This window comes from Anolis carolinensis, chromosome 3 (assembly GCF_035594765.1).
Source record: "Anolis carolinensis isolate JA03-04 chromosome 3, rAnoCar3.1.pri, whole genome shotgun sequence".
Taxonomy (NCBI): Eukaryota; Metazoa; Chordata; class Lepidosauria; order Squamata; family Dactyloidae; genus Anolis; species Anolis carolinensis.
The window spans coordinates 195,860,953-195,888,629 of record NC_085843.1 but is presented as its reverse complement, the minus strand read 5'-3'; the positions used below and the strand labels follow the sequence as shown (position 1 = coordinate 195,888,629).

General features: G+C 39.8%; 1 protein-coding gene across 3 annotated transcripts in view; it reads right to left on the bottom strand.

Annotated features, from left to right (window-relative positions):
* The window catches only part of lhpp (phospholysine phosphohistidine inorganic pyrophosphate phosphatase), a 246,067-nt gene that overhangs the window by 192,884 nt on the left and 25,506 nt on the right, over positions 1-27,677 (bottom strand). For all 3 annotated transcript variants that reach the window (XM_062976045.1, XM_016992218.2, XM_003218586.4), the window contains exons 2-5: positions 18,776-18,963; positions 11,379-11,532; positions 7,248-7,311; positions 4,782-4,874 (exon numbers count right to left, since the gene is read on the bottom strand). In XM_062976045.1, coding sequence (XP_062832115.1) covers positions 4,782-4,874; positions 7,248-7,311; positions 11,379-11,532; positions 18,776-18,963 — 499 coding nt within the window. The remainder of the gene's footprint in view (positions 1-4,781; positions 4,875-7,247; positions 7,312-11,378; positions 11,533-18,775; positions 18,964-27,677) is intronic.

The window sequence follows — 27,677 nt, the reverse complement described above, 5'->3', positions numbered from 1 at the left end:
TCGCGCTTGCGAGGGTAGTGGGACCGAGAGCAGGGCCTCCCCGACAATCTTAACCTCCAAGGTGGGTCATAGAGAGAGATACATTCAGTCAGGTAAACTGGGCCAGAACTGTTTAGTGCTTTAGGGGACCTAAGTGATAGACAAATCTCTATGTGACAAATATCACCTCCAAAAAATGGTAAAACGCTAGACATATATCGAATACTCTCAAGTGTTTTGACACGTTGGTTATTAAAGGTAAAGGTAAAGTTTTCCCCTGACATTAAGTCCAGTCGTGTCCGACTATGGGGGTTGGTTCTCATCTCCATTTCTAAGCCAAAGAGCCGGTGTTGTCCATAGAAACCTCCAAGGTCAAGTGGCTGGCATGACTGCATAGAGTGCTATTACCTTCCTGCCTGAGCGGTACCTACTGATCTACTCACATTTGCATGTTTTCGAACTGCTAGGTTGGCAGGAGCTGGAGCTAACAGCGGGCACTCATTCCGTTCCCTGGACTCGAACCTGCAACCTTTCGGTCTGCAAGTTCATCAGCTTAGCACTTTAATACACTGCGCAACCGGGGGCTCCACGTTGGTATTAGAGGTGTGCAATTCGGCCAAAAGGCATGCCATTTTGAGTCCATTGTCAGCTGACCCCTCAGTCTGTTATTGGAAAGTTACTCGAATGGGGAGGGGGTTTGCCATTTTCATTCAGCAAATATTCAGCCCATTGGCTACAATGGGAAACTTGAAAAGCTCAATCCTCAGCCATGTTAAGACCTATCTGCATAAAATCTACCTCAGTTTTAAACTCCATTTACAACTGTAGGCCTAAGAAACCTAAATTTCTGCCTTCTCAGCTGTTAATGTCATTGAATTAACCTCTTCCTTACTAAGAATCCATGTTAAATTAATTTTGAAACTTTGTGTTGAGTAAAAGACAGTGAAATAAAATTTTGGCACAATACTATGGAATGGTGAACATCTGGGGTCCCCTCTACACAGCTGTATAAAATCCACATTATCTGCTTTGAACAGGATTATATAGCAATGTAGACTCAGATATTCTAGTTCAAAGCAGATAATGTGGATTATATGGCCGTGTAGAAGGGGCCTGGGGCCGCTTCCACACAACTGTGTAAAATCCACATTGAACTGGATTATATGGCAGTGTGGACTCAGATAATCCAGTTGAAAGCATATATTGTGGATTATCTGACTTGATATTCTGAGTTATATGGCTGTGTTGAAGGGCCCTGGGTCTTGCAAAGCAAAGAGAGCAAGAATGAATCTTTGTAATTCAGTGGAAATCCCATCACTAAAGTAGCAGAAAAGGTATCTTATATCTCGTATTCTAAAAGCCTAAGTCAAAGCTTTCTGTTTGCTATGTAGTTTCTGTTCTTTTTGCCTTTGAAGCAACTGGGCTGGTGTCCACTGAACTCTTTTCTCAAAATCCTGGCACAGTTCATCAATATATTTTTTATGTCTGTATTTAAGAGTTGTTGCCATTTTGGGTTCCATCAGGCCCTTCCAACTGAGATTACTGGATTAATAAAAGTGGGTGGCTGTGTTCAGTTCTGATTATTTCATACTAGAGAGATAGTAACAAATTGGAAGGAGCTTGGAGAAGAGTGGCGAAAACAACTCAGAATGCGGAGGGATTGACTTGTGAAGGAAGATTAAAGAAAGTGAAACACAGAACTGAACCGCAAGATAACCAGGAGGAAAGATCAGGAAAACGGTTTACAAATAACTAAGTAATAAACAGGAACTAATTTTATATCAGACTAAGCACCATTTTGAGGAGTACCACCTTGGAAAATCAGAGATAATGATATGATTCAAAAAACAAGGTTGGAAAGACTAGACGTATATAAAAAAGAAGTATTTCTTATGCCAAGAAATACAAAAAAGACATCTAGACTTCTATTTGAAAGGAAGAATTCATACACACATATAAATGCACACATATACATATATATACATACATATATGCTGGTCCACAGTTGTAGTAAATGTACTGATTCGCCCTTAGGCCATATCACAATACCAAACCAAACAAAAAGGCTTGATTAAAAAACATGATTACACTCCATATAGTAAGTTAAATAAAACACTTATAACAATACAGTAAATAAATATGATAAAATTGAATATATACATCACGTTTCCGTATCACCCCTACAATTTACCCCGATCAGCCCCACATATGTGGTTCTCACACTTATTGCTTTGCTTAAAAACAGAGCTGTTTTATATGTTATTTTTGGATTTGGTCAGTCCACAGTTGTAGAGAAATGTAAGTGCTACAAACTCACAGAATACATAAAAATCAAGAAGATATAGATCTTGCCAATTTGTATCCAATCATTCCAAAATAAGATAAAGAAATCATGAAAAACTATGGAAAATGCAAGGTTTGGTCTACACAGGAACTGGGTATAAACTTCAAAAGTCAGTTTATTGAAATAAGTTCCTCCCAGCTGTTGAGGTAAAGTGATACCTTGACTCAAGAGTTTAATTTGTACCATGATGAGCTCTTAGCTTAAAACACTGCTTGTATGTCAAAGCCAAATGAGGGCCGAGCGATGACTCTTTAACCCAAAATGCTATTAAACTGTGACACTTTAACTGTATTATAGTTTAATGGTTTGATGGCATAAATCTGCCCACACAAAGCAAGTGAATATAGCATTAAATGAAACATGTAGAATAATCATGGGATGTCTTAAACCTACATCTGCTTATAGACTTTATAAGCTAGCTGGCATTGTCCCTCCGATGTGCGACGGGAAGTTGCTGCTAACTGTGAGAGAAATAAAGTTGAACACTGTGAAAGCCATCAACTGCATAGCTATCAGCCTCCTCCCAGTAGACTCAAATCAAGGAAAAGTTTCATGAGGACTACCACTCCTCTGTTCCTCCAGCAACAGCAAGAATATCCCTGTGAGCAGAAAAATAAGGATATGCCAACTGGATGCCCCCCACAAGAATGAGGAATTTGGAAGTCGCTGAACAGACTCAGAAGTGGAGTGGGGCAGATCAAAAGACAACCTGGCAAAATGGCACTAGCTAGAAGAATCCTTCACCTTGTGTGACTGTGGAGCAGAACAAACAACTCTGCACCTTATGCTTGCCCACAATACCCTGCCTCATGCACAGAGGAAGAACTGTTTAAAGCTATAGACAATGCGGTCACTGTTGCCTGTTTTTGGTCTAAAATTATTTAGCTGCTTGTGCTCCCTTTATTTTATCAGTTTTATACTTATTTATTTATGTGATATTTTTGACATGAAATAAATAAATAAACAGAAGTAACTGCAATTCTAGAAATTCAGAGAGTGAAACAAAATTTCATTGAGTGGGGCAGAAATCTTGTTTGGGATGGCAATGCCTTGCCTTCATTTTCTCCTCCAAGGTTCAGTCTTCAAACATACATTTGAGTTCAAGTGACTTACTATGTTTTTTCAATGCCTGTATTCTATAATCAAAGCAAACAAACCATGAAACAATGTCATTTCCAGGTGCCAACATGTGCTGCGTTTATTTTTATACCATCCATACCACAGGATGGAATTACTATCTTATAATTCATATTCCTTTCATGTGAACATGTATTCATTCTATAATCAATAGTAATTTTAGTGTAACACATTTTTAGTGTAACATTTCTGTAACCCAGAAATCTTAGGAGACCTGATCCTAGTTCCAAACTTTATGAATACTTCATTCTCAGCTTAGATTCTGGTGCCATAAAGGATAAAAATGTGCCTCAGAAATATGATTCATTATCCCAGCTAGATGCCACTGACATCTATACAATAAACAATCACTGAAATATTTCCAACTGTGTCTTTCCACCCATATTCATTTTGTGGTCGCTTGCATAGAAAGCATTTTCCAACCACCACCACTATGGAGTGGTGTAGTAGACTCTCTCACTGTTTAGCCAACCTGGTCCCTAAAGACTAATATGAAATTGATTCACTAGCCTTGGATGAATGTATTGTTCAAGCCAACCTCGGCTCTTAGCTTGTCTTGCTGTTTTGCATACCACAATGAATCTTATTAAAGAGATGCACTCTGTCATTAGATACTCTCTCCAAATTCATATGTTCTAACTTTTGAAGCCTTGGGACCAACAAAAATTCATCCATGCAGAGTTACAAGTGTCCAATATCTCATTTGAATCTGCTCTCTTTAACCGTACTATCATATACAAGATTCCTAATTCGAACTACTATTTCACAGGTATAGCAAAAATGAACATGTAGCAGTTTAAATGGGGTGCTGTGTATGTGCAATATTCCTTTTACTTATCTGGCATGATTCAGTTGCGCCTCAATAAATCTGATTTCTTGTGTTTTAAACCACAGCAGAGCATCAAAGAATGGAAAAGGCCATCACTGTCCTGTTAATTATGAATTCATCTCAGCAATAACCAAGACCCAACATTTTAAAGGTCCTGTTTGTGAGAGTTAGATGCCTGTGCAAATTCTTGCCCTTCTTCTTTCTACAGAAGGGGTGCAGACATCTTTTGTGAATTCACAACTTGTATACTGCATTGCTTGAGAGGATAGGCCAGGCATGGGCAAACTCTGCCCTTACAGATGTTTTGGACTCCAACTTCCACAATTCCTAACAGCCTTCTGGCTGTTAGGAATTGTGGAAGCTGAAGTCCAAAATACCTGGAGGGCCGAAGTTTTCCCATGCCTTGAATAGACTATGTACATGTATTTGCCTCTTCAGCCCCTAGGAGGATGGCTGGAATTAATAATTATAATGCTTGTAGAGAAATCTTACCTGGTGAGGTTCAATGCCCATTTCTGTCAAGGCTGACTGGAAGAACATTTTGGCTGGCTTTCCTACCACTTCTGCTTGAATATCGCAGGCGTACTAGAAGAGAAGAGAAATTAACTTTGCATCTCATGCAACATATGTGTCTGAACAATTTATGAACTGAGAAGTGAGTCACAAACATCAAAATGTCTTTGTTTTTGAAAAACCTGTAGTGATCTGATTGAAAAACCTGTAGTGATCTGCTACAGCTATGTTTTTTTTATTCTAGAAAAAAAACATCCCTCTGTGAATATCTTATGTCTTCCAATGCAAGACTCAACTTTAATATCTTCCTTTTTGAACTAACACCACAGTTCACATGTGAGCTTACAACCTTATGGAAAAAATCACTAATCTCATGCATTTGTATGGAATCACTACCTGTTTCAGTTTGTCCCATTCATATGGCCCAGTTTCTATTGCTGTCCGCCGCTTCCGAAAACGGGCAGCTATACAAATGAGCTTTTCCACCCAAGGTCTGAAAAAAATGAAGATTTTCGGACCTTGTTCAGCAAAACACCAGTGCTTGCCAGGGCCTTTAGGCCCTGCCAGCCCGGGTCTACATCTGAGTGGGCCCGGCGATCAGCTGTAGACCCTGCCTGCCGGGCTTCTGAGCATTGAGCTCAGAGGTTCTGCATGCCAGGCCTACAAGCGTCAAGCACTCGGCTGTAAGCTCTGCAAGCCAGGCCTACGAGCATTGAAATCTTGGCTGTAGGCCCTGCCTACCAGGCCTACAAACATTGGTGCTCAACTGTAGGCCTTGCCTGCTAGGTCTACGAACAATGAGCACTTGGTGCTCAACTGTAAGCCTTGTCTGCTAGGCCTACGAACATTGAGCACTTGGCACTTGGGCCTACGAATGTCGAGCGCTCAGCTGTAGGCCCTGCCTGCCGGTCCTAAGAGTGCCGAGCGCCTGGCACTCAGCTGTAAGCCCTGCTAGCCAGGGCCTACAGCCAGCATGTCAAAAATCAGCTGGCCAAATGGCTACCATCCTCCCCCCCCCCCTTTTTTTTGTTTCACTGCTCTTTCTGTTCCAGAGGGGGTTGTACCATTCCATGCCATCCAAATGGACGGAACGGTAGGAAAACACGAAAGAAACAGATGAAACGGTATCAGGGTCCAACTCTATGGATCACCAGTTTTCGTCCTTGTTTGTAGTCTTCCAAATTTTGAAGCCTCTGCAAACTCTTAAATAAGAAAGAAGAGAGATACATGGCCATGACAATGGGTTTCTTGTAGGGCCATGACTCTGCTCTAGAAACCATCACAATTTCATAAATGATGACACTGGATCTTTACTGTTTGCCTCATTCTTTGCATTTTAAAACTTTCAGTTTGCAGGGTAACAAAAGAAGAGTTGGTTTACAACTCCCAGAGTCTATTGACCACCAAGGCCACTGGCTGTGCAAGCAAGCAAATTCCAAAAGCTTTTAAAGAAACAATGTGTGTTTCTTAAAAAGTCAAAGCAAATTTGAAATAAAGCAACTGGGCATTTTTCTATAGAACCTAGTATAGCTTCTTCCTGCCTTCAGTTTCTAGATCTTCAGTTTCTATCACAGGAGCTGGAAACATGAGGGCACCAGGGATTGTTAGGGTACAATTTTCATTATCCCCAAGCAGCAATAGGAGCTGATGGTAGTTCCAGTTCAATAGGATCTGGAGGGCCAAAGGTGTTCTGAACTTTGTTCTAATACAGAGGTGGGCAACTGGAGGAGGCAGGGCACACCCAAGACATTTGGAAGTAACATTGCATTATTTCTGGTTTTGATTTCAACAGATTTGTGGGACTATTGGTGGTGGCATTTTGCTTTTGTCATATGCTAGTGTGGCAGTTCACATCACTTCATGAGTCGTTTGAGGAGGGGGAGGTTGCAAGTAAAAAAACTCATCCTAAAATATTTTGAAAATTGGGGCCTGAAGCATCTTCAGGGATGTATCAAAGGCACATCTATATCCTAGTATAAGGTACCCCAAAGCCATTTGTAAGGAGCCCCCGGTGGTGCAGCGGATTAAACGACTGAGCTGCTGAAAATGCTGACCAAAAGGTCATTATTTTGAATGCAGGTGCGGGATGAGCTCCAGTTATTAGCCCCAGCTTCTGCCAACCTATTAGTTTGAAAACATGTAAATGTGAGTAGATCAATAGGTACTGCTCCGGTGGGAAGGTAATGGCACTCCATGCAGTCACGCCGGGCACCTGACCTTGGAGGCATCTACAGACAACGCCGGGTCTTCAGCTTAGAAATGGAGATGAGCACCAACCCCCACAGTCTGACACGACTAGACTTAATGTCAGGGGAAAACCTTTACCTTTACCTTAAGCCATTTGTGACTTAAGAGTAATACATATGAGTACAAATATGGCTGTGCAGTGCAGTGTTTAATTTTTATATTATAATAAGCTACATATTATTTCAAATTATAACATACCTCTAATGCTTTCATATACACTCCAACATCGAGTTTCAGGCCATCAGTTTCTTTATAATAGCGACTAAAAATGAAAATGTTAAAATGTAAACAAAAATGGAAGTTGTTTCTCTTTGATACAAGACACCAGTTTCTTCCTTTAATGCCAAAACTGCTATTGTAGTACATGAACCTAGGTAAGTCACACAAATTCCTCAACTTGTGAGCCTGACATCATGATACTGACATCCTGTGGCTTCAAAAATGACTATATCAGATGCACAGAAGAATTACCTCAAAGTGGGTCCTATGTGAAGATATCTATACATGCCACCATTTTTTTTTAAAAAAAAACTTTTATTGAAAGTAATACTGGTTGAGCATCTCTTATGTGGAGTTCTGAATTCAAAATATTTCAAAATCCAAATTCATCCAATTGAGTGGATGAGAGTGCGACATCTTTGCTTTCTGATGATTCAATGTGCAATAACTTTGTCTCATGCACAAAATTATTTAAAATGTTGTGTATAACATTACCTTCAGGCTATGTGTATAAGGTGCATATAAAAATCACTGAAATTTGTGTTTAGAATTGGATGCCATCTCCAAAGACATGCTGTGGTTTTTATACGTTTTTATGGATTTAATCTGAATTGTTTTTAATAGTAATTATGTTGTCAAGGGCTTTCATGGCTGGAATCACTCGGTTACTGTGAGTATTTCAGGATGTATGGCCATATTCCAGTAGCATTTTCTCCTGATGTTTCACCTGCATCTATGGCAGGCATCCTCAGAGGTTTATTCAGAGGTCTAGAACAAAGATCTGAGGATGCCTGCCATAGATGCAGGCGAAACATCAAGAGCGAATGCTACTGGAACATGGCCCTACAGCCCAAAAAGCTCACAGCAATCCAATACTAATGATGTTCAATACTGTTTTAATATTTGTATATTTTAAATTGTATTGTAATGCTTTTAATGTTAACCGCTTTGAGTCTCCTTATGGAGAAAAAATGTGGGATATAAATAAACATAATAATAATGTCATTATGTACATATATGCAAATACAAATATTCCAAAATAAAAAAGTCCAAAACACTATTGGTCTCAAGCGCTTTTGATATGCGCTATATATATATATATACACACACAAAATTAAACACAAAGAAATTTATAGCCTGAGAGCATGCCTTAGCAAAACATGTAATGCACACATATATGCACACACTTATTTTACAGCCTTCGGTATAAGCTGTCATTTCAAAGGCCTACATGAAAATAAGATAAACCAAGATTACCTCTACTTATAAATAAACGGAAATCAATTCATAATCAAATGTTCTGTGCCTTTTTGGTTGGCCTGCTGTAACCGTGAGCCCTGTTCTCAATTTAAGCCTGCAATCATAAATAATAGTACATTTATTCTAAAACAGTGACCAACAGTTAATAAAAAGATGTGAATTTCCTAATAAAAATTATGCTCTGCATGCAACTATTCGTCTGACTATAAGAAATGTATGTTTAGTCACTATGTTTTCTATGGGTGGTTAAGTTGGAAAGGACTGACACAATTTTAAATTGGGACACCAACTTTGCTTTTTAAAAAAACTGAAAGAAATGGGAAGTTCTGTGATTAATTTTCACTGTCTTGTCCAATTGATCTCTATGGACAGGTCAATTTTTTAAATAAAAGATAAGTGAATTCACTAGTTTGATGACAATTGCCCAAGCATCCTCCTGAACATATACAGTAGAGTCTCAATTATCCAACATAAACGGGTCAGCAGAACGTTGGATAAGCGAATATGTTGGATAATAAGGAGAGATTAAGAAAAAGCCTATTAAACATCAAATTAGGTTATGATTTTACAAATTAAGCATCAAAACATCATGTTATACAACAAATTTTAAAGAAAAAGTAGTTCAATACACAGTAATGCTATGTAGTAATTACTGTATTTACGAATTTAGTACCAAAATATCATGATGTATTGAAAACATTTGACTACAAAAATGCGTTGGATAATCCAGAACGTTGGATAAGCGAGTGTTGGATAAGTGAGACTCTACTGTACATCTTTAACACATATTTTGTTTCCCCCTTATATCTGAAACAGTCCTAACCATTAGTTTTTCATTAACTGATTCCAATGAGGAATGCAAAATTAAGTCATCTAGGGTGACTTGCCTAGGCTTGACAAACCAACTCTAGTGCTTCTCTTTGGAAATGCTAAGATGGGATTTACTTTCAAGTAATCATGCTTGGCAATAAAATATAACAATGGCTTTTTTTTCAATGGGTGTTCAGAATATTATTTGGAGTATTTCTATTTTTTAAAAGAAATTGTAAGAGAGAAAACCAGCATAATGCAAGTATTTTCTTTTCAAATCTCGATAGATAGCTAGAGAACAAAAATGTGTAGTATGAGCAGTCAGATAAGATTTTATGCTTTATCCTTCTGCCATTTTCGATTATTCAGCACAGCCTCTCTTTAAAATGACCACTTGACCTTTGCTAGAACAGCCATTAACCTTCTATAGTCTAGCGTAAACAGCTTAATTTTCTGACAGTGGCATGACAGAAGAAATTACAAAGCCAATTCCCACTCTCAGCCCAAAACAGATGCTAAATGTAAATCACTCCATCTTCAAAAGGAGAACATTCTGCTCCACTAACTCTGATGCTCTGGGTTTCTAGAGATCAATCTAAAATTTTAGGCCAAACAATGCATCTTTCTTGAAAGTGAGTTTGAAGATATGAATGTTGTTAACACTTGTATGCTTCATATAATGTTGCTGATATCACATAAGAACAAAAAAAAAAGTATATTGCTACTTCTCTGTTACCACACATGCATTGTTTCCAAGTCAAGAAACACCATACCACATTTTCTCAGAAGGCGATGATAGATTCTTTCCCTTTTGGAAACTTTTACAAACTCAAATAAAGTAGTCTTAAACATCCATTGCATAGCCAGTGCATACTTCATATTATTGCAAAAATTTATCTCACTGAAGTCAGCTTTTATAGATTTATGCCAACTACATATTATGCCATAGGACACATGTGTCAAGCTCAAGGCCTGTGGTCCTCCATGTCATTTTTCCGTGGACCTCCAGATGTTGGACTACAACTCCTATATTTCTCATCATCAAACATCATTACTAGAGAGGATGGGAGTTGTGATAAAGGAACAGTTGGAAGGCTGTAGTTTGTTCTGTTTAGTCAGGATAGTGGAGTTTGAATTTAGATACAAGTCTTGTGGATATGATGTCTCTTTAAAATGGCCTTTCACCTTCCCACTACCTCAGAACCACAAGCGTTGTTGCAATTCCCATTATCCCTAGTTCATATGGCAGATAATCAAAAGTGATGGAAGTTGTACTATATTTACCTTTTATGGATGAAAGCATCTCTCCAGATATTTATTTACCATATTTATACCCCTCTCTTCTTATCCTGAGAGGGATTCAGAGCAGCCTTACATATAGGCAAAAATTCAATGCCATAAAAACAACATACAATTCAAATGAGCATTTACATTAAAATTAAAGAATTAAAACATCTAAACATTACAACAATTATTTAAACCACACAGTTCAAGGTCGTAATCCAGAACCATTCCAGTTGTCATTTCATATATTCCGTATCCATTTATTGCACTGCATTTCTATATGAAGGCTTGGTTCCACAGTCACATTTTTTACTTTCCTTCTGAATGCCAGGAGAGAGGTAGCTGATCTAATATAATAGTTCCATAGGCCAGCGAAGGAGGTGGGACTGAGAGCAGGGCCTGCCAAGAAGATCTTAATCTCTGAGATGGTTCATAGAGGGAGATACATTTGGACAGGTAAGCTGGGCCGGAACAGTTTAGGGTTTTATAGGCTAAAGCCAGCACTTTGAATTGTGCTCAGTAGCAGACTGGCAGAAATCTCAGATAGAGATCACCAGATTATTTTAACTAGCGATGATAGGAATGTAACATATGATCGTTTGCATAAAAAGCACATGCTTAATACTAACTTGTATTCTTCCCAAAATAAAGAGAATATGTGAAGTGATGAGAAGCTAGCAGAGCTGGTCAATTTCCCGCAATACAAGTATTGCTTCTATTTTCATTGATTGGGAACTCTGCAAAGATGTAACTTACCCTTTTCCTAAAGACAGCAGTACTGGATTCTCCAGACCAATGAGAACTCTGAAGGCATCATTAAGATTTTTGTATGAAAAATTGTCTGCTGCATCACCGACAACCACACAGTTTGGACTTGATTTGTCAATGCCTTCAAATTCAGGGAGAACATCTAAAATAAAATAAACCAAACACAGAGATACCTCAATTAACACCTCTGGTGGTGAAGAGATGGTAGAGCAATATAGACTTGTGACAGGGGATTGTAGAATATTGCTATAGCAGTGGTTCTCAGCCTGGGGTCCCCAAATGTTTTTGGTCTTCAACTCCCAGAAATCCTAACAGCTGGTAAACTGGCTGGGATTTCTGGAGGTTGTAGGCCAAAACACCTGGGGACCTACAGATTGAGAACCACTGTGTCATAGGAAACAATAAGCAAACAGCAGGATTACATACTATTAGGATTACACACCATAGCATTTTGTGCCAATCTAGAACATGTTAAACAACAACAGCATTTTTACTGGGCATTCATGAACAGCAAAATAAAGAGAAAGTGGAACAGCTGACAAACATGTTAGGAAAAGATAGAGCTATTACTTTGGCCACCAAAAGGGAAATCATGAAAATGAAATTTGTGTTGTTGTTGTTGTTGTTGTTGTTGTTGTTTAAAGGTTAAACTCTTGGTGCATATTTGTAAAAACCTTCAAGGAGAGCTTTCCAAACATTTCATGTTGGTGATGTACTTTCTAGATAAGCATAATTTTGCAACATAGTAATTCAGTTTTTCTAGCAAACTGGAGGTTACAACAACCCCTTACAAGAGATAACGACATATACATGATTTCTAATAAAATATTGTATGGGAATACAACATTTCATGAAAATCACTCATTTATATTTATTTAAAAAGTATGGTTTATTGCTTATTTCTCATAGACATAAGAGGTTTCTCATTGCATGCACATGACACACAGACAAAACACTAACATCTTTTGATGCGTAATCTGTAAAGTTCTGCTCTAGAAGGTTCAAAATTTGTGTATTTACTTATGCAAGGTTTCCCTGATCTGGTTGTTTGATTTTGTGTGTGCATACTGTTGGTTTTAAACAAAATGTTTGCAGAAACATGTGGAACTGCTCTTTTGTTTACCTATAGTTATTCTTTCTATGTCATTTGGCTTTTGATACCAAATTCTTTTTTTAAAGAAGCAGTGCTCTGAAACATATCTAGTCTACTGGTGTATACCTGTCATGGATACTTTTTAAACATTAAAATGATTCTTTTATTCCATTTACAGTGAGACAGAGTATCAGGCACTTTACAGAGAAAGAAGGTAGACACACAGACAATAGCTACACTGGTTACACAACAAACAAAAAAGGGAAACATTCACATATACTCCAACATTCATTCATTCATCATTTATTCTCCATGCATACAATATCATCTCTTCTTTCTTCTCCTGGAGAATAGATTCAAACATAGGCCAGATTGTGTTCCCTGCAAATCTGCCATTCTTCTGAATACACCACCTTTCTCCGTCCCTTGGAGAAAGTGGCAGATGTACAGAACCTGCACTCCTGCAGCCTGCACACTTTTGTAAAGTAAAAAGGTCTCTTATATAGCATATTTCTTGCTGTTGTTGTTCCAATAAGTTGTAAATTATTGACAGGTTGTTTTGCAGCTAAAACTTGCTAACTCCAACAGTTCCGGACAGATGTTGGTTTGGTTTTTCTTCCTTCTTAACTGATGTTGATTCTCCTTCCTAAGTAAGGTGCATTGTGTTTGCTTCCTTAACTTAAAGAATCATGTTTGATTATGTAAACATGTTGTTTTCCACCACATGTGGAATCATTGTTTCTGCTCATGTCAGCAGTTTAGTAGTTTTTCCTTCATCTGCTTTTTCCAGTTATCCAGGTTTCAATCTTAGAATGATATCTTCAGCCTCTATGGGCCCCTGTCATACAATTTCATTCAAACTACACATCACATGCCTGTATTGCAAAGTCTCAAGAAATCATACATTTTCTTCTTCTTTTTAATAAAGAAATGTAACCTGGTTAAACTCATAGAATCATAGAATCATAGAATAGTAGAGTTGGAAGAGACCTCATGGGCCATTCAGTCAACCCCCTGCCAAGTAGCAGGAAATTGCGTTCAAAGCACCCCCGACAGATGGTCATCCAGCCTCTGCTTAAAAGCCTCTAAAGAAGGAGCCTACACCACAGTCCAGGGGAGAGAGTTCCACTGCCGAACAGCTCTCACAGTGAGGAAGTTCTTCCTGATGTTCAGGTGGAATCTCCTTTCTTGTAGTTTGAAGCCATTGTTCCGTGTCCTAGTCTGCAGGGCAGCAGAAAACAAGCTTGCTCCCTCCTCCCTATGACTTCGCTTCACGTATTTGTACATGGCTATCATGTCTCCTCTCAGCTTTCTCTTCTGCAAGCTAAACATGCCCAGTTCTTTAAGCCGCTCCTCATAGGGCTTGTTCTCCAGACCTTTTAGCATTTTAGTTGCCCTCCTCTGGACTCTTTCCAGCTTGTCGACATCTCCCTTCAATTGAGGTGCCCTTCAATAAACTGGATCAGTCCAATCATTCTTAAGAGTTATATATTCTAACTGTTATTTTTACTCCCTTATATTTTGCATTCTGCAGTGGCACAATGGGTTAAATCCTTCTGCCGACTGAACTGCGGACCTGAAGGTTGGGTAGCTGATGTGAAGGTTGCTGGTTTGAGATAAGGGTGAGCCCCTGTCTGTCAACTAGCTTGCGGGGACATGAGAGAAGCCTCCCAGCTAACACATCCCAGCGATCCTTGGGCAACGTCTCTGTAGATGGCCAATTCTCTCACACCAGAAGCGACTTGCAATATGTTCGCAAATCGCTCTGACACAATAAAAAAATTTTTTTTTGCAGAAAACCACAAAGAGTAAAAAGAGAAAAAGGTCAAATTATTCTATTTTAAATATTCATTGTGTTTTGAATTATCCACTTGATAATCTCATGTAATTAAAATAACAGCAACATATAGATATTACTTATCAACAGGCTTGGGACAAGAGACACACGATTCTGGAGTAGGAAAAAAGTTTCTTAAAAATAAAATAACAATGGTGGAAAACTGAACAAAATAAACTTACGTACTCACTAGGCACAGATTCATGACTGTTACATGAAAAGGAAGCAGAAAATAGGTGTCTAAAGATGGTTATTACTGAGTGATTGACATCCTACACACATTATGCAACAACCATTTGTTGCACATCTAACTCATTTTTGTGATAACATTCAGTGGAAGAACACAGAAAAAGACAACTCAAAATTCAAAACAACCAGTACAATTGATACCCATATCTCAGCAGCAAGTTGGCATATGCAGCACATCATTTTGGGGACTTTGCCAAACTGTTGTTGTTGTTGTTGTTTTTTTTTTTTTGCATAAAGTACACCTTGGTTTTAAAGATCTAATGGTGATCATAGCATGCACATGCTGTGTTAAATGATGCTTTATGCCCATGCAATCCCCCCCCCCCCCCCGAGTGTCTTTTGCTAGTATGCCACAATTTCAGGTCAGGTCATAAGCGACAGGGCATTTCAAAATGTAGACACTTGATTGTTGGGAAAGAAAGCAAGTGTAGCTGCAACATGGCAAGCAGATATTGGAAGTCAACCTGACACTAAAAATATGCAATTCAGCACTTTAGCAGTGTCCAGGGACACAACTTAAGAGCAAAAGTATACATCATTGTTGTGTCAAAACTTAATGCTTTTGATTTTCAAGATGAATTGACATATCTGAAAATGTGGCCATGTTAGCTGCTTTGAAAAAATGAGAGAAGATAACAGAGGCTCAAAAATTATGCTTTAACTTGAATACATTTTATTGGACAATACCGTGGACCCATGGATCCAGGCGCCATGGATACATAAAATTTATCAGTCCATTTATTGTACTTGGAATCAATCACCAAAAAGGGCATGTACAAAGTCACTGCTTCTTTTAAAAAAAAACATCAAAGGTGGACATTATCTCAACAGCTGTGCAGGTATGTGCATGTAAAGATATAATTCAGATACTGGGTCTCAGCTATGAGCTTATGACAAATATTTTTCCATTGGAAGTTGCATATTCTACATTTCTAAGAGTCAGAAGTGGGTTTCTAAGCTATTTGCCCAATGTAATTTTGTGGCTAGAGGCAGGGCAAACTTCTGTAGAGGCTTATGGAAAGGTATATAACTTAAACTTCTAGTAAGTTACTTTTTTACCACTTGGGATTGGTCCCATTATCTCTAACTTCCTTCTGACAAAACAGAGGATACTGAATATGAAAATATAAAACTTTGCTGTTATTCCTGATCCTTTTTTTAGCTCTTGGTTATGTACAAGTTAAAGCAGCTATCCAACAGTATAGTTAGGACACAGAATTTGAACCACTTAAGTTTGGCCACACATATGTTTGCATTAGCAAAATTCAATATTCTGCCATCTGCATTCCACAACCAAGACTCAAGGGGATATTTGAGTATCAAGGGGATAGCAATTATTCCCTTTTGAGGTGGAGAAAGTTAAAACAGTTGGGAATGTTTTACTATATTGTTCCATATTAGCCATATTTCTTCAATTCTAAGACACCATCAAGTGTAATATGCACCCTAATTTCAATTAAAAATATATAAGATATGCTTGCCACTCTAAAATGCATCCAGTTTTTAGAGATGTTTATCTAGGAAAAAGTGAGTCTTAGAATGGAAGAAATGCAATACTATACAGTGGAACTTTGATTTAAGAGCATCCCAACTTAAAAGTGTTTTGAGTTAAAAGCTGTCACTCAGCCCTGGTTTTGATTTGACATACCAGCAATGTTTTGAGTTAAGAGGGAGCACTATCGTGAGAGTACAGGGCTATAGGGATTCAAGGAAGCAGTCTCTATGCCTTATGATCTTGTCCACTTTGGGAGATTGCTGTTCGCTTTGCTCTTGTCCGCTTTGAGGAACTTTGGGTTAGTTGATTTTGTGTGGTTTTTATTCCCGATGTGTTTGGCTTCAAGAAGAGATAGAGCAAGAGCAAGACTGGGAGGGAGGCTGGAATGAGTACAGTATGAAGAAAATGATGCTTCTGCCTCTTCACTTTGTGTTTTGTGCTTTCTTGCCACAACTTTGTGCTTCTACCATTTTAAAGCTGATTTTTCTTTTTTAAAAATCATTACATGTGAATGTGCAGGTTTTGCCAACACACATTTTGTTGCCTCAAATGTGATTCCTTTGCCACAACTTTGTGCTTCTACCATCTTAAAGTTGATCTTTCTTTATTATTGTTCCATGTGAATATGCATTTATACATTATTTGCTATGTATAAAGTACATTTTCTTATTTTAAAACATATAACAAAAATGGGGGTGGAGTTTGGGGGGCTGGAATCAGTTAAGAGCATTTCAATGGGAAATTTTAATAATTTGAAGTAGAAATCTCTCATTATTAAAACAGATCTTTCACTCATTCTTTCTATTATATACCAGCACCAGCACAAAGATGTTGATTTGCTTTAACCTGTGTTCCACAATATGTCTATAATAGGAAAATCTGGCTTAATATTGGTTAACAGTGCCAAGATCTTAACACTGAAGAATGGAGGTAAGTAGGACATGATCTACAACTATTTTACCTCATGGCCTTGGTGCTTTAGACCACAAGAAGATCCAACCAGTCCATACTCCAAGGAATAATGCCCAACTGCTCACTGGAGGGAAGGATATTAAAGGCAAAGTTGTGGTGCTTTGGCCACATAATGAGAAGACAGGAAAGCTTGGAGAAGACAATGATGCTGTGGAAAATGGAAGGAAAAGGGGGGCTGACCAAGGGCAAGATGGATGGATGGTATCCTTGAAGTGACTGGCTTGACTTTGAAGGAGATGGGGGTGGCGACAGCCGACAGGGAGCTCTGGCGTGGGCCGGTCCATGAGGTCACAAATAGTCGAAAGTGACTGAACAAATAAACAACAAAAGGCCACTCAAGTTGTCAAGTCATTTTTATCTACGTACTACATCCCACTTTCAGCATCATTTTATTTAATTTCCCATTCGTTTTCCTTTGTCTGAATTTTGTGGTGCTCCCTTTCTTCAAGTTTCTGCTTCTATGTGCAGATTCAGTAGGGTTCATTATCTTCTCATTATCACCCGAACTAAATCTCTGTCCCCTTTGGAGGTTTGAACATTTCTGTCCATTCAGAAATCAGAGATGATGATGATGATGATGATATGCTTTGAAGGAAGGGTTTCTTTTCAATATGATTGTACATACACTTTAGTCAAATCTGTCAGAGTATTTGCAGCACAGCAGCAGTTGGATGGAATCAGTGGAATGCAGAATGAAGAGACATCATCAGAGGCGATGGTAAAACTATATACAAGTTTTACTGTAAGCAGTAATAATCAAGACAAACAGACTTGAAGACAATAGACACAGGACTTGACTCACACTCCAGGCAGACAGGACTCAACTCAACTCAGAACTGAACTGAACTGATGCAATCAGCAATGCACACACACTTGTGTCTGGACACTCCTTGGTTCCAGCCACACATCAAGGACATCACAGCTTCTTAGTAATTAACTCTTTCCAGACTATGTTACACTCTGGATGATGCAATCAGTATGCAATACAGGAAAGACACAAATTTCATTTAAACACGACCAATACACAAATCCCACATTAACAAAATCTACCCAATTTCCTTGGATATAAAGGATTAATCTAATGAGCATAAAAAACAGCCATGGGCTTTTGTTTAAATCTCTCAAACTAAATCAACTGAGTCTTTCATTTGCAGTTTGATGGATCAGACGCACCAGACTGTTGGGAGATCAGCTGGGGTCCTCAGATCTCAACCTTTAGAGATTTCATGTTAGAAAAGTGATCAGCTATTCCTTACTGTGTGTGAGTATATAAGGTGATCTTATTCACATAGTTCTGAAAGAGGCTTGGTTGAATTGTAATAGAATTCAACACACAAGTCAGAACAATCTACAGTTGAAGACGCATTACCTGATCTGAAGCCTGTTTGAAATGGATCAGGGATGTGTGTGTCACCCAAAATTGCCTGGAGTTGAAGAACAACTACCCTCTCGATCACCTTTCTCCACAAAAGAAAGATTGTCCCAAAAAGAAGATTAGAAACAGTTATGTATTTAGGCTGTCTTATAGATGGGTTTGTGAGAGATCACATTCATCATACTCCCACCCATATTGCCCACATTGTTCCCATGGAAGATGGCATAAAACTTTCAAATTATCTGTTTTCAGTTATACTCTGTAATTTCTAAAATGTCTTCATTCTCAATTAAGACAAGAGAATATAGTATGTTCTGATTACTAATTTATCCCATATTTGACAGTAACTGCATGTGTTACACACCATCATGAACAAGGAGATGTGGCCTCAGCTGACGTTCCTTCAGAATTCGGCAGGCTGCTGGTGCTGGAGCAGTGACTTCGTTCACTACAATGTCAAAACCCAAACGCTGCAACTTCTCTACAAACTTTTCCCGAGTCGCTTGAGTTTCATTGGTGCAGAATCGCAGTTTCAGACCAGATGCCTTGATCCTGTCAGAACAAAATGATGAGAACTTAATACCACAAGTTAAAGGAACTATACTATGTAACATGATTTTTTTCCTGGGTTATAAATGTAATTTCATAATTGGTTGTATCATAAAAACATGGAAAAAGTTCATTAAACTATAAAAACTTTCTTTTTGCAGGATATCCTGCAGCACATTTTGCTATAGTTTTTCAATGAATATCTTGTAAAGATATTCAACATAGTTTGTGTAAGCCACAATAATTAAGTTTCTGGAGTATAGCAACTACTTGCAAAGTTGTTTTTTTCGTGTCAGGAGCAACTTGAGTTGCTTCTGGAGTGAGAGAATTGGCCGTCTGCAAGGACGTTGCCCAGGGGACGCCCGGATGTTTTTGATGTTTTTACCATCCTTGTGGGAGGCTTCTCTCATGTCCCCGCATGGAGCTGGAGCTGATAGAGGGAGCTCAACCGCACTCTCCCCAGGTGGGATTCGAACCTGGCAGCTTTCAGGTCAGCAACCCAACCTTCAAGTCACTTAGTCCACTACGCCATCTGGGGGCTTGCAAAGTAGGTACTGCACAATTAAACAGGAAACTCGTAACACTTTCAAACCAGGAGCAGAAAATCTTTCAAATTTTGTTACATAGTGTTATTACATCGAAGTATTATTATTATTATTATTATTATTATTAAACTTTATTTGTACCCCGCTAGCATCTCCCGAAGGACTCGATGCGGCTTACAAAGGCCAAGGCCTCAACACACAATATAACAATACAAAACAAAAGGCAAATTAAAACAATTAAAACAGTATAAACAACAAGCAGTAAACAATACGCTAAAACACAATAAAACTGGGCCGGGCCAGAGTAATGGGTACAAGATTAAAAGTGCTGATGTGACAGGTGAAATATAAGGCTTATAGGGCAAGTGCAGGGTGCGATATGCAATCTAAGTTCTAATAAAGTGCTTATAGGACTTGGTATTGGAGATTTCCTATTAATCTGGGAAGGCACATTGGAACAGCCAGGTCTTCAAGTTCTTTCTGAAGACTGCCAATGTAGGGGCCTGTCTGAGATCCTTGGGGAGGGTGTTCCAGAGTCGGGGGGCCACCACAGAGAAGGCCCTGTCTCGTGTCCCCACCAACCGCGCTTGCGACACAGGCGGGATCACGAGCAGGGCCTCTCCAGATGACCGAAGTGAACGCATGGGTTCGTAGACGGAGATGCAGTCACAGAGGTAGGATGGTCCCAAACCATTCAGGGCTTTGTAGGTAAGCACCTGCACCTTGAATTGGGCTCGGAAAATAAATGGCAGCCAGTGGAGCTCCTTGAACAGGAGGGCTGACCTCTCTCTGTAAGGGGCCCCAGTTAACATCCTGGCTGCCGCTCGTTGGACCAGTTGGAACTTCCGAGCCGTTTTCAAGGGCAGCCCCACATAGAGCGCATTACAGTAGTCCAGTCTGGAGGTGACCAAGGCATGGACTACCCCGGCCAGATCAGCCTTTGCGAGGTACAGTCGCAGTTGGCGCACGAGTCTCAATTGTGCAAAGGCCCTCCCAGACACCGCCGACGCCTGAGCCTCAAGCGTAAGCGATGAATCCAAGAGGACTCCCAGACTGCGGACCTGTGGCTTCAGGGGGAGTGTAACCCCGTCCAGCACAGGTTGCCACCCTATACCCCGGTCAGGATTACGATCGACCAGGAGGACCTCTGTCTTGTCGAGATTGATCTTCAGCTTGTTCCTCCTCATCCAGATAGACATAGCGGCCAGGCACTCATCCAGCACCCAAGAGGCCTCCTTGGAATTAGGTGGAAAGGAGTAATAGAGTTGTGCGTCATCTACATAGAGGTGACACCCAACTCCAAAACTCCGGATGACCTCTCCCAGCGGTTTCATGTAGATGTTAAAGAGCATGGGAGACTGAGTAGAGCCTTGCGGGACCCCACAGCTCAAAGGCCAGGGGTCCGAGCAGGCGTCTCCCAGCTTCACCATCTGGGATCGACCCTCCAGGAAGGATCGGAGCCACGACAAAACCGTGCCCCCATCCCAGAGAGACGTCCCAGAAGGATACCATGATCGATGGTATCGAAAGCCGTTGAGATGTCCAAGAGAACCAACAGGGTCACACTCCCCCTGTCCAGCTCTCTATGGAGGTCATCCACCAAGGCGACCAAGGCTGTCTCGGTGCCGTGACCAGGCCTGAAACCAGACTGTGACTGATCTAGGTAGTTGATGTCATCTAGAAAGCCCTGGAGCTGGGAGGCAACCACCCGCTCCAGCACCTTACCCAAGAAAGGGAGGTTGGAGATTGGTCTGAAATTGTTCAGCACCGTGGAGTCAAGGGAAACCTTTTTAAGGAGTGGACGAACCACAGCTTGTTTCAGGTAAGATGGAAAAAACCCCTGCTCCAACGATGCATTAATGATCAACTCAAACCAATCAACCAGCCCCTCCCTGGCCGATTTAATTAGCCAAGACGGGCAAGGGTCCAGAGCCGACGTGGTTGCCCTCACCGCCCCAAGGACCTCCACCACGGTCTCAGGAAGAACAAGCCTAAAAGAATCCCACAAAATTGGACAAGCAGACGTCTCAATCACCTCCCCTGGCACTGTGGTGAAATTGGAGTCGAGCTCAAGGCGTATCTGAGCGACTTTGTCCGCAAAATGGTGTGCGAAATCGCGACACCGAGTTGCTGGGTCGTCAAAAGTCTCCTCCACCACAGGTGGCTGAAGGAGTTCCTCAATGACCCGAAACAACTCCGATGATCTATTTGCTGCAGACGCTATACGGGTAGTCATGTAGGACTCCTTGGCTGCCCGTATAGCCACGGTATATGCCCTAAGAGAGGCTGTAGCCCATGCTCGGTCGGACACGTCCTGAGAACTCCTCCAAGTGCGCTCTAGCCCCCTCCTCGTATGCTTCATCACAGCCAGCTCCCCGGTGAACCAGGGAGACGGCTTGTCATGACACAACGTGATGGGGCGTTCGGGAGCGATCGTATCTATCGCCCTGGTCACTTCCCTGTTATAGAGATCGACCAAGACGTCGACAGGATCGCCAGGCTCCATGGCAGGAAGGACCCCAAGATTCCTCAGGAATCCCTCCGGATCCATCAGTCTCCTGGGGCGGACGATCTTAATTTGTCCTCCACCCCTGCGGAGGTTTAGGGTCGCCGAAAGTCTAAAACTGACCAGATAATTATCAGACCATGACACAGGAATGGTGTTTTGTTCTTCCACTCTGATCATTCCACCGTCCGCCACAAAAACTAGGTCGAGTGTGTGTCCAGCCTGATGGGTAGGACCAGTTATAATTTGTGATAGCCCCATGGTCGTCATGGCGACCACGAAATCCTGAGCTGCACCAGTCAAAGGGGTCTCAGCATGAATGTTAAAGTATATGGCTGATAACTCTTGTAAAAGAATCACTAGATCAGAGGACTAATAGACACTATGGGTAAATAACCAATTGTGAAAATATATTAATTATTATAACACTTTAGCATCTGACCTAAACCTAGCATTCCACAAAAGCCTATTTATCTACTAGTGCAATTAGACTTTCCTCCCCTCTGCTCTTCAAATTGATCCATATGGATTTCCCAGCCCTCCAGAATAGGTTTGACTATCCTTAAAGGTAACAAGGGGAGGGACGGACAGGGGGAGACGGATGGAATATGAAAAATAATTTTAATATCATCCCAAATTACAGGGTGCAATAAAGGTAAAGGTAAAAGTTTCCCATTGACATTAAGTCTAGTCGTGTCCGGCTCTGGGGGATGGTGTTCATCTCCATTTCTAAGCTGAAGAGCTGCTGTTGTTTCAAACTGCTAGGTTGGCAGAACCTGGGGCTAACAGCGGGAGATCACCCTGCTTCCCGGATTCGAGTCGCGAACTTTTCAGTCAACAAGTTCAGCAGCTCAGCGGTTTAATCCGCTGTGCCACTAGGGGCAATACAAAACCTAAAACAAAACTTTAGCCTTCATTCATTGCATTAACTGTTTTTTTCCCCCAATTAATTAAGCATCATTAGTTCTCTATACAGTGTTAACTCGTACAATATATTGGAACCTGGACTGAAGATTGAAGAATCAGAATTCAGAGATCTGGCATCACTGTGTATAAATTATGTTTCCTTTTTTACTTTTCTGTCTCAAAGACTTTTGAGCCTTTCATGCGTTTCGTAACTATAAAGAACATTATTTCCTGTGTTCTTAGGATTTCTGGGCCTGAAACAGCATTTTAGCAGAATGCAAACAATGAACGAGATATTATATTTATCTTAAGGATGTATCTTTCTAGTTCCATTTACAACAGGAAGAGAATCTGTGGTCTTCAAGATGTTGTCGGGCTTTACCACTGAATTTGTGGGCTAGGGCTGGTAGGGGCTAAAGCCCAACGAAACTGGAAAACATAGTGTATATACATATAAGTATAGAAAATTTATTCAAAAATGACTATAAAATGAGTGACCTTATCCATGGGTTAATGTAAATACTGTCCCATAACTCTTAATAAAGGAATTATCGCCTTCTCTGATAGAATGGTGAAAGGCGAGAGCTTCATTTGTCCTGGGGAAACTAAAAGAAGCACTAAACTCTGTACTTTCTCCTTTGTGCCACAACTTCTGTCCTTTTTAAATGTGTCATTGGAAAAATTGTAGCAGTGGCTCTTTGACACTTCCTCTGCAATGAAACCTGAGAAAATACAGGGGGTTCCTGTATTCCTAACCTTCTCTTAGGTTCCCCCATAATTTTGATGTAAACCTGTAATCGATTTATGTTGTTGTTTATTCATTCAGTCACTTTTGACTCTTCATGACCTCATGGACCAGCCCACTCCAGAGTTCCCTGTCGGCCGTGGCCACCCTCATCACCTTCAAGGTCAAGAAGGCACTTCAAGGATACCATGCATCCATCTTGCCTTTGGTCGGCCCCTCTTCCTTTTTCCTTCCATTTTCAACAGCATCATTCTCTTCTCCAAGCTCTCCTGTCTTCTCATTATGTGGCTAAAGTACTTCATCTTTGCCTCTAATATCCTTCCCTCCAGTGAGCAGTCGGACATTATTTCCTGGAGGATGGACTGGTTGGGTCTTCTTGCAGTCCAAGGCACTCGCAGGATTTTCCTCCAGCACTACAGTTCAAAAGCGTCTGTCTTCCTTCGCTCAGCCTTCCTTATGGTCCAGCTCTCGCATTCATTGGTTACTACGGCAAATACCATTGCTTAAACTATGCGGACCTTAGTTACCAATGTGATGTCTCTATTTTTCACTATTTTATCGAGGTTGGCCATTGCTCTCCTCCCAAGAAGTAAGCATCTTCTGATTTCCTGGCTGCAGTCTGTCTCTGCACTAATCTTCGCACCTAGGAATATAAAGTCTGTCACTGCCTCCATGTTTTCTCCCTCTATTTGCCAGTTATCAATCAGTCTGGTTTCCATAATCTTGATTTTCTTGATGTTTAACTGCAGCTTCTGCACTTTCTCCTTTCACCTTGGTTATAAGGTTCCTCAGCTTCTCCTTGCTTTCAGCCACCAAAGTGGTATCATCTGCATATCTAAGGTTGTTAATGTTTCTTCCAGCAATTTTAACTCCTCAATCCCTGCACGTCGCATGATGTGTTCTGCATACAAGCAGAATAGCTATGGTGAAAGTATACAGCCCTGCCGTACTCCTTTCCCATCTTGAACCAGTCTGTTGTTCCATGGTCTGTTCTTACCCTTGCTACTTAGTTGTTATACAGATTCCTCAGGAGACAGACAAGGTGATGTGGTATACCCATACCACCAAAAACTTGCCACAATGATCCACACAGTCAAAGGCTTTAAAATAGTCAATAAAACAGAAATAAATGTTTTTCGGAAACTCCCTGGTTTCCTCCATTATCCAGAGGATACAGTGTTCCCTCACTACTTCGCGGTTCACTTTTTGTGGATTCGCTGTTTCACGGTTTTCAATAAACTCTAAAAGACTATTATAAATCATAAAAAAATACAATTTTTTAAAGAAGGGAGGAAGGAGAAGCCAAAGGAAGAGAAAAGGAGCCCAAGCGGCAATGGGAGGAGAAGGAGGCAATTTATCAACACACGATTGGTTGATAAAGACTTAAAATAGTGTATAACTACTAAAATAATGTATAAATATTAAAATAAATATAGCATCCGTACTTCACGGATTTTTACTTATTGCGGGTGGTCCTGGAACCTAACCCCAGCGATAAGTGAGGGAACACTGTATTGGCAATTTGGTCTCTCGTTCCTCTGCCTTTTCTAAATCCAGCTTGTACATCTGGTGACTCTCGCTCCATGTATTGCTTGAGTCTGTCTTGCAGGATCTTGATCATTACCTTACTGGCATGAGAAATAAGTGCCACTGTACAAAAGTTTGAGCATTCTTTGGCGTTTTATACACAAGTACAAAAGATAAGTTCATTAGTCCTGATCTATTGTCACAGATCTACTACTAGACAATTGCAATATTTAGCAGCAAATTTCAGTACAAGTTCAAAGTGAATATGACAATTTGCAGCAATGCCAAACGTATTTTTCTGAAAGTATGTCTTATACAATACTGCACGACTCACTTTGGGGATAACAGAGCCAGGTTATAATGATCTCATTTTTTTTATTATATCTCATTTATTACTGCCCATGTCCTTCAGAGATTGAAAATCTAGGAACTCAAATTGTTTACCAAAAAGACACCAAACCATGCTGCTCTGTTTCTATAGTATGACATAAGTATCAGCTCAAGCCAGACAAAATATATTTATTGGAAGTGATGCTCTAAAGTGAAAAACAGCTTGTGACCATTTCAAGTATCAAAAGATATCATCTCCAAATGCAGTTTTCCCCCTCTTATTTGTCTTTCCTAATCGCAGGTATGTGAATTATCAATTACACTTAGTGGTTAATTGCCCTTCATAAAGATAGCTTTTTATTTTAAATTAAGCAGTTAATAAATTGTAACTAATAGCATCCACTTGTATATTATAAATATATCTTCATTGATTGGAGCAATGAATGTGAGACTCACTCATGAGCTAATGAAGCAATTGAGTAAAGAAGTGCAGCATGTACCTAGGGAATAATTATTGTTAATGAATTATGATGTGACCTTCTCAGAACAATGAACAATAGGTGTGACAGTTAAATGACAGCACTGCACATCTGTTATTCCAAATATGGTTTAAACCAGTGTATAAAAATAATGTATTTGTTTTCAACAAGGGCTCTGAGAACACTTATATGGTATAAAAAATCTAACTTGAAAAAGAAATTGTCATGTTTAGAAAATAATGATTGGGGGACATGATTGATTTGAATTAGATTATTCATTTAGATGCTAGTGATTAGTTGAAAGGTTAATTCATACAAATCTGGATCAAATAAATCAAATAGTATGTGCATATGAAGGCACCTTCATAGGTTGCTTTAAAACAGTCAGGGCCTGCCCAAAATATGATTGTACATGAGATGGAAGAACAACAGTGCCCTACCCACAAATTCTTGACATGTTTTGGGGGGCCCAGAGCATATAATTCAGAAGTATTATCTCTGGAAGTAAAAATACAATAAAATAAGCTTAAACAACATAATTGTTATATTTTCCTGACCAACAAGAGACTTCCTTCTTTCTTTCTAATAGTAGAGCTGGTCGTGAATATAGAGATGATTTAATTCAGATAAAAAGGGTAAGCAACAGTTCCAGGCAGAAAGTCTGGCTATAGTGGGGTGTGATAAACAGGATAAACCGACATCAGGGGACTTAACCTATCCCTGTGTTTGAAAGACATAAATGCTAGACAAAACAGAAAGACTGAACCAACTTCATAGTTAGAGAGGACAGGTTCAGCATCCCTTATCTGCAATTCTGAAATCCAAAATTTTCCACATGGTAGCGGAGATAGTGAACCTCTTGCTATGGTTCCGTATCCTCAAACTTTGTTTTATGTACAAATTTATATAAATATAGTGTATAAAATGACCATCAAGCTACGTATATAAGATGTATATTAAATATAAAGGAATTTTATGTTTAGACCTGGGTCCCATCTTATGATATGCAAATATTCAAAAAATCAGAAATATATCTAGTCCTAAGCACTTTGGATAAGGGAGACTCAGCCTGTATATCTTTCTTGAGGTATGTCTCTGTTCATTTCCTGTTTGATTGCTATTCTTCATGATTAAAGAAGCTGCCATCTAAACACAATCTTAGAATTCTTCCTGACAATCATCTGGAATTAAAGTAAGGGGAAATGGTTGCAACAAATGCAAGAAGCATACATGGAGCATTTTTTGCTAACAACATATTCTGAAGGTCACCAGCTTTTCTTCATTTTGAGTCAACAAAATTATTTCCATCATGTGGCAAGCACCACCACAGAATTATATAGAGAACCAAAATGGAAGGGATAGGGCATTGCAATTCCTGTAAGGGCACTGAGTGACTTTAGGATCCTATGACAATAACACATTTTCCCTCATCAACAGCTTCAGGACCAAACTTTTAAAGGAAATCAGACTACAAGATTAAGCCCCACTAATCCAAGAAAAGGCCTGAGAACTGGGGAAAACTTTCAATGATATTGCCATTATTTTCCAATTTATGCCTGTCCCATTATATTACCAAATTAATTCTGTCATGCCATGGAATAGATTCTAATCCTAATTCATGCAGGAAGTGTTTTAGGGGGAATAATCTTTCCAACAATTAACCTTCTGGAGAAATGGAA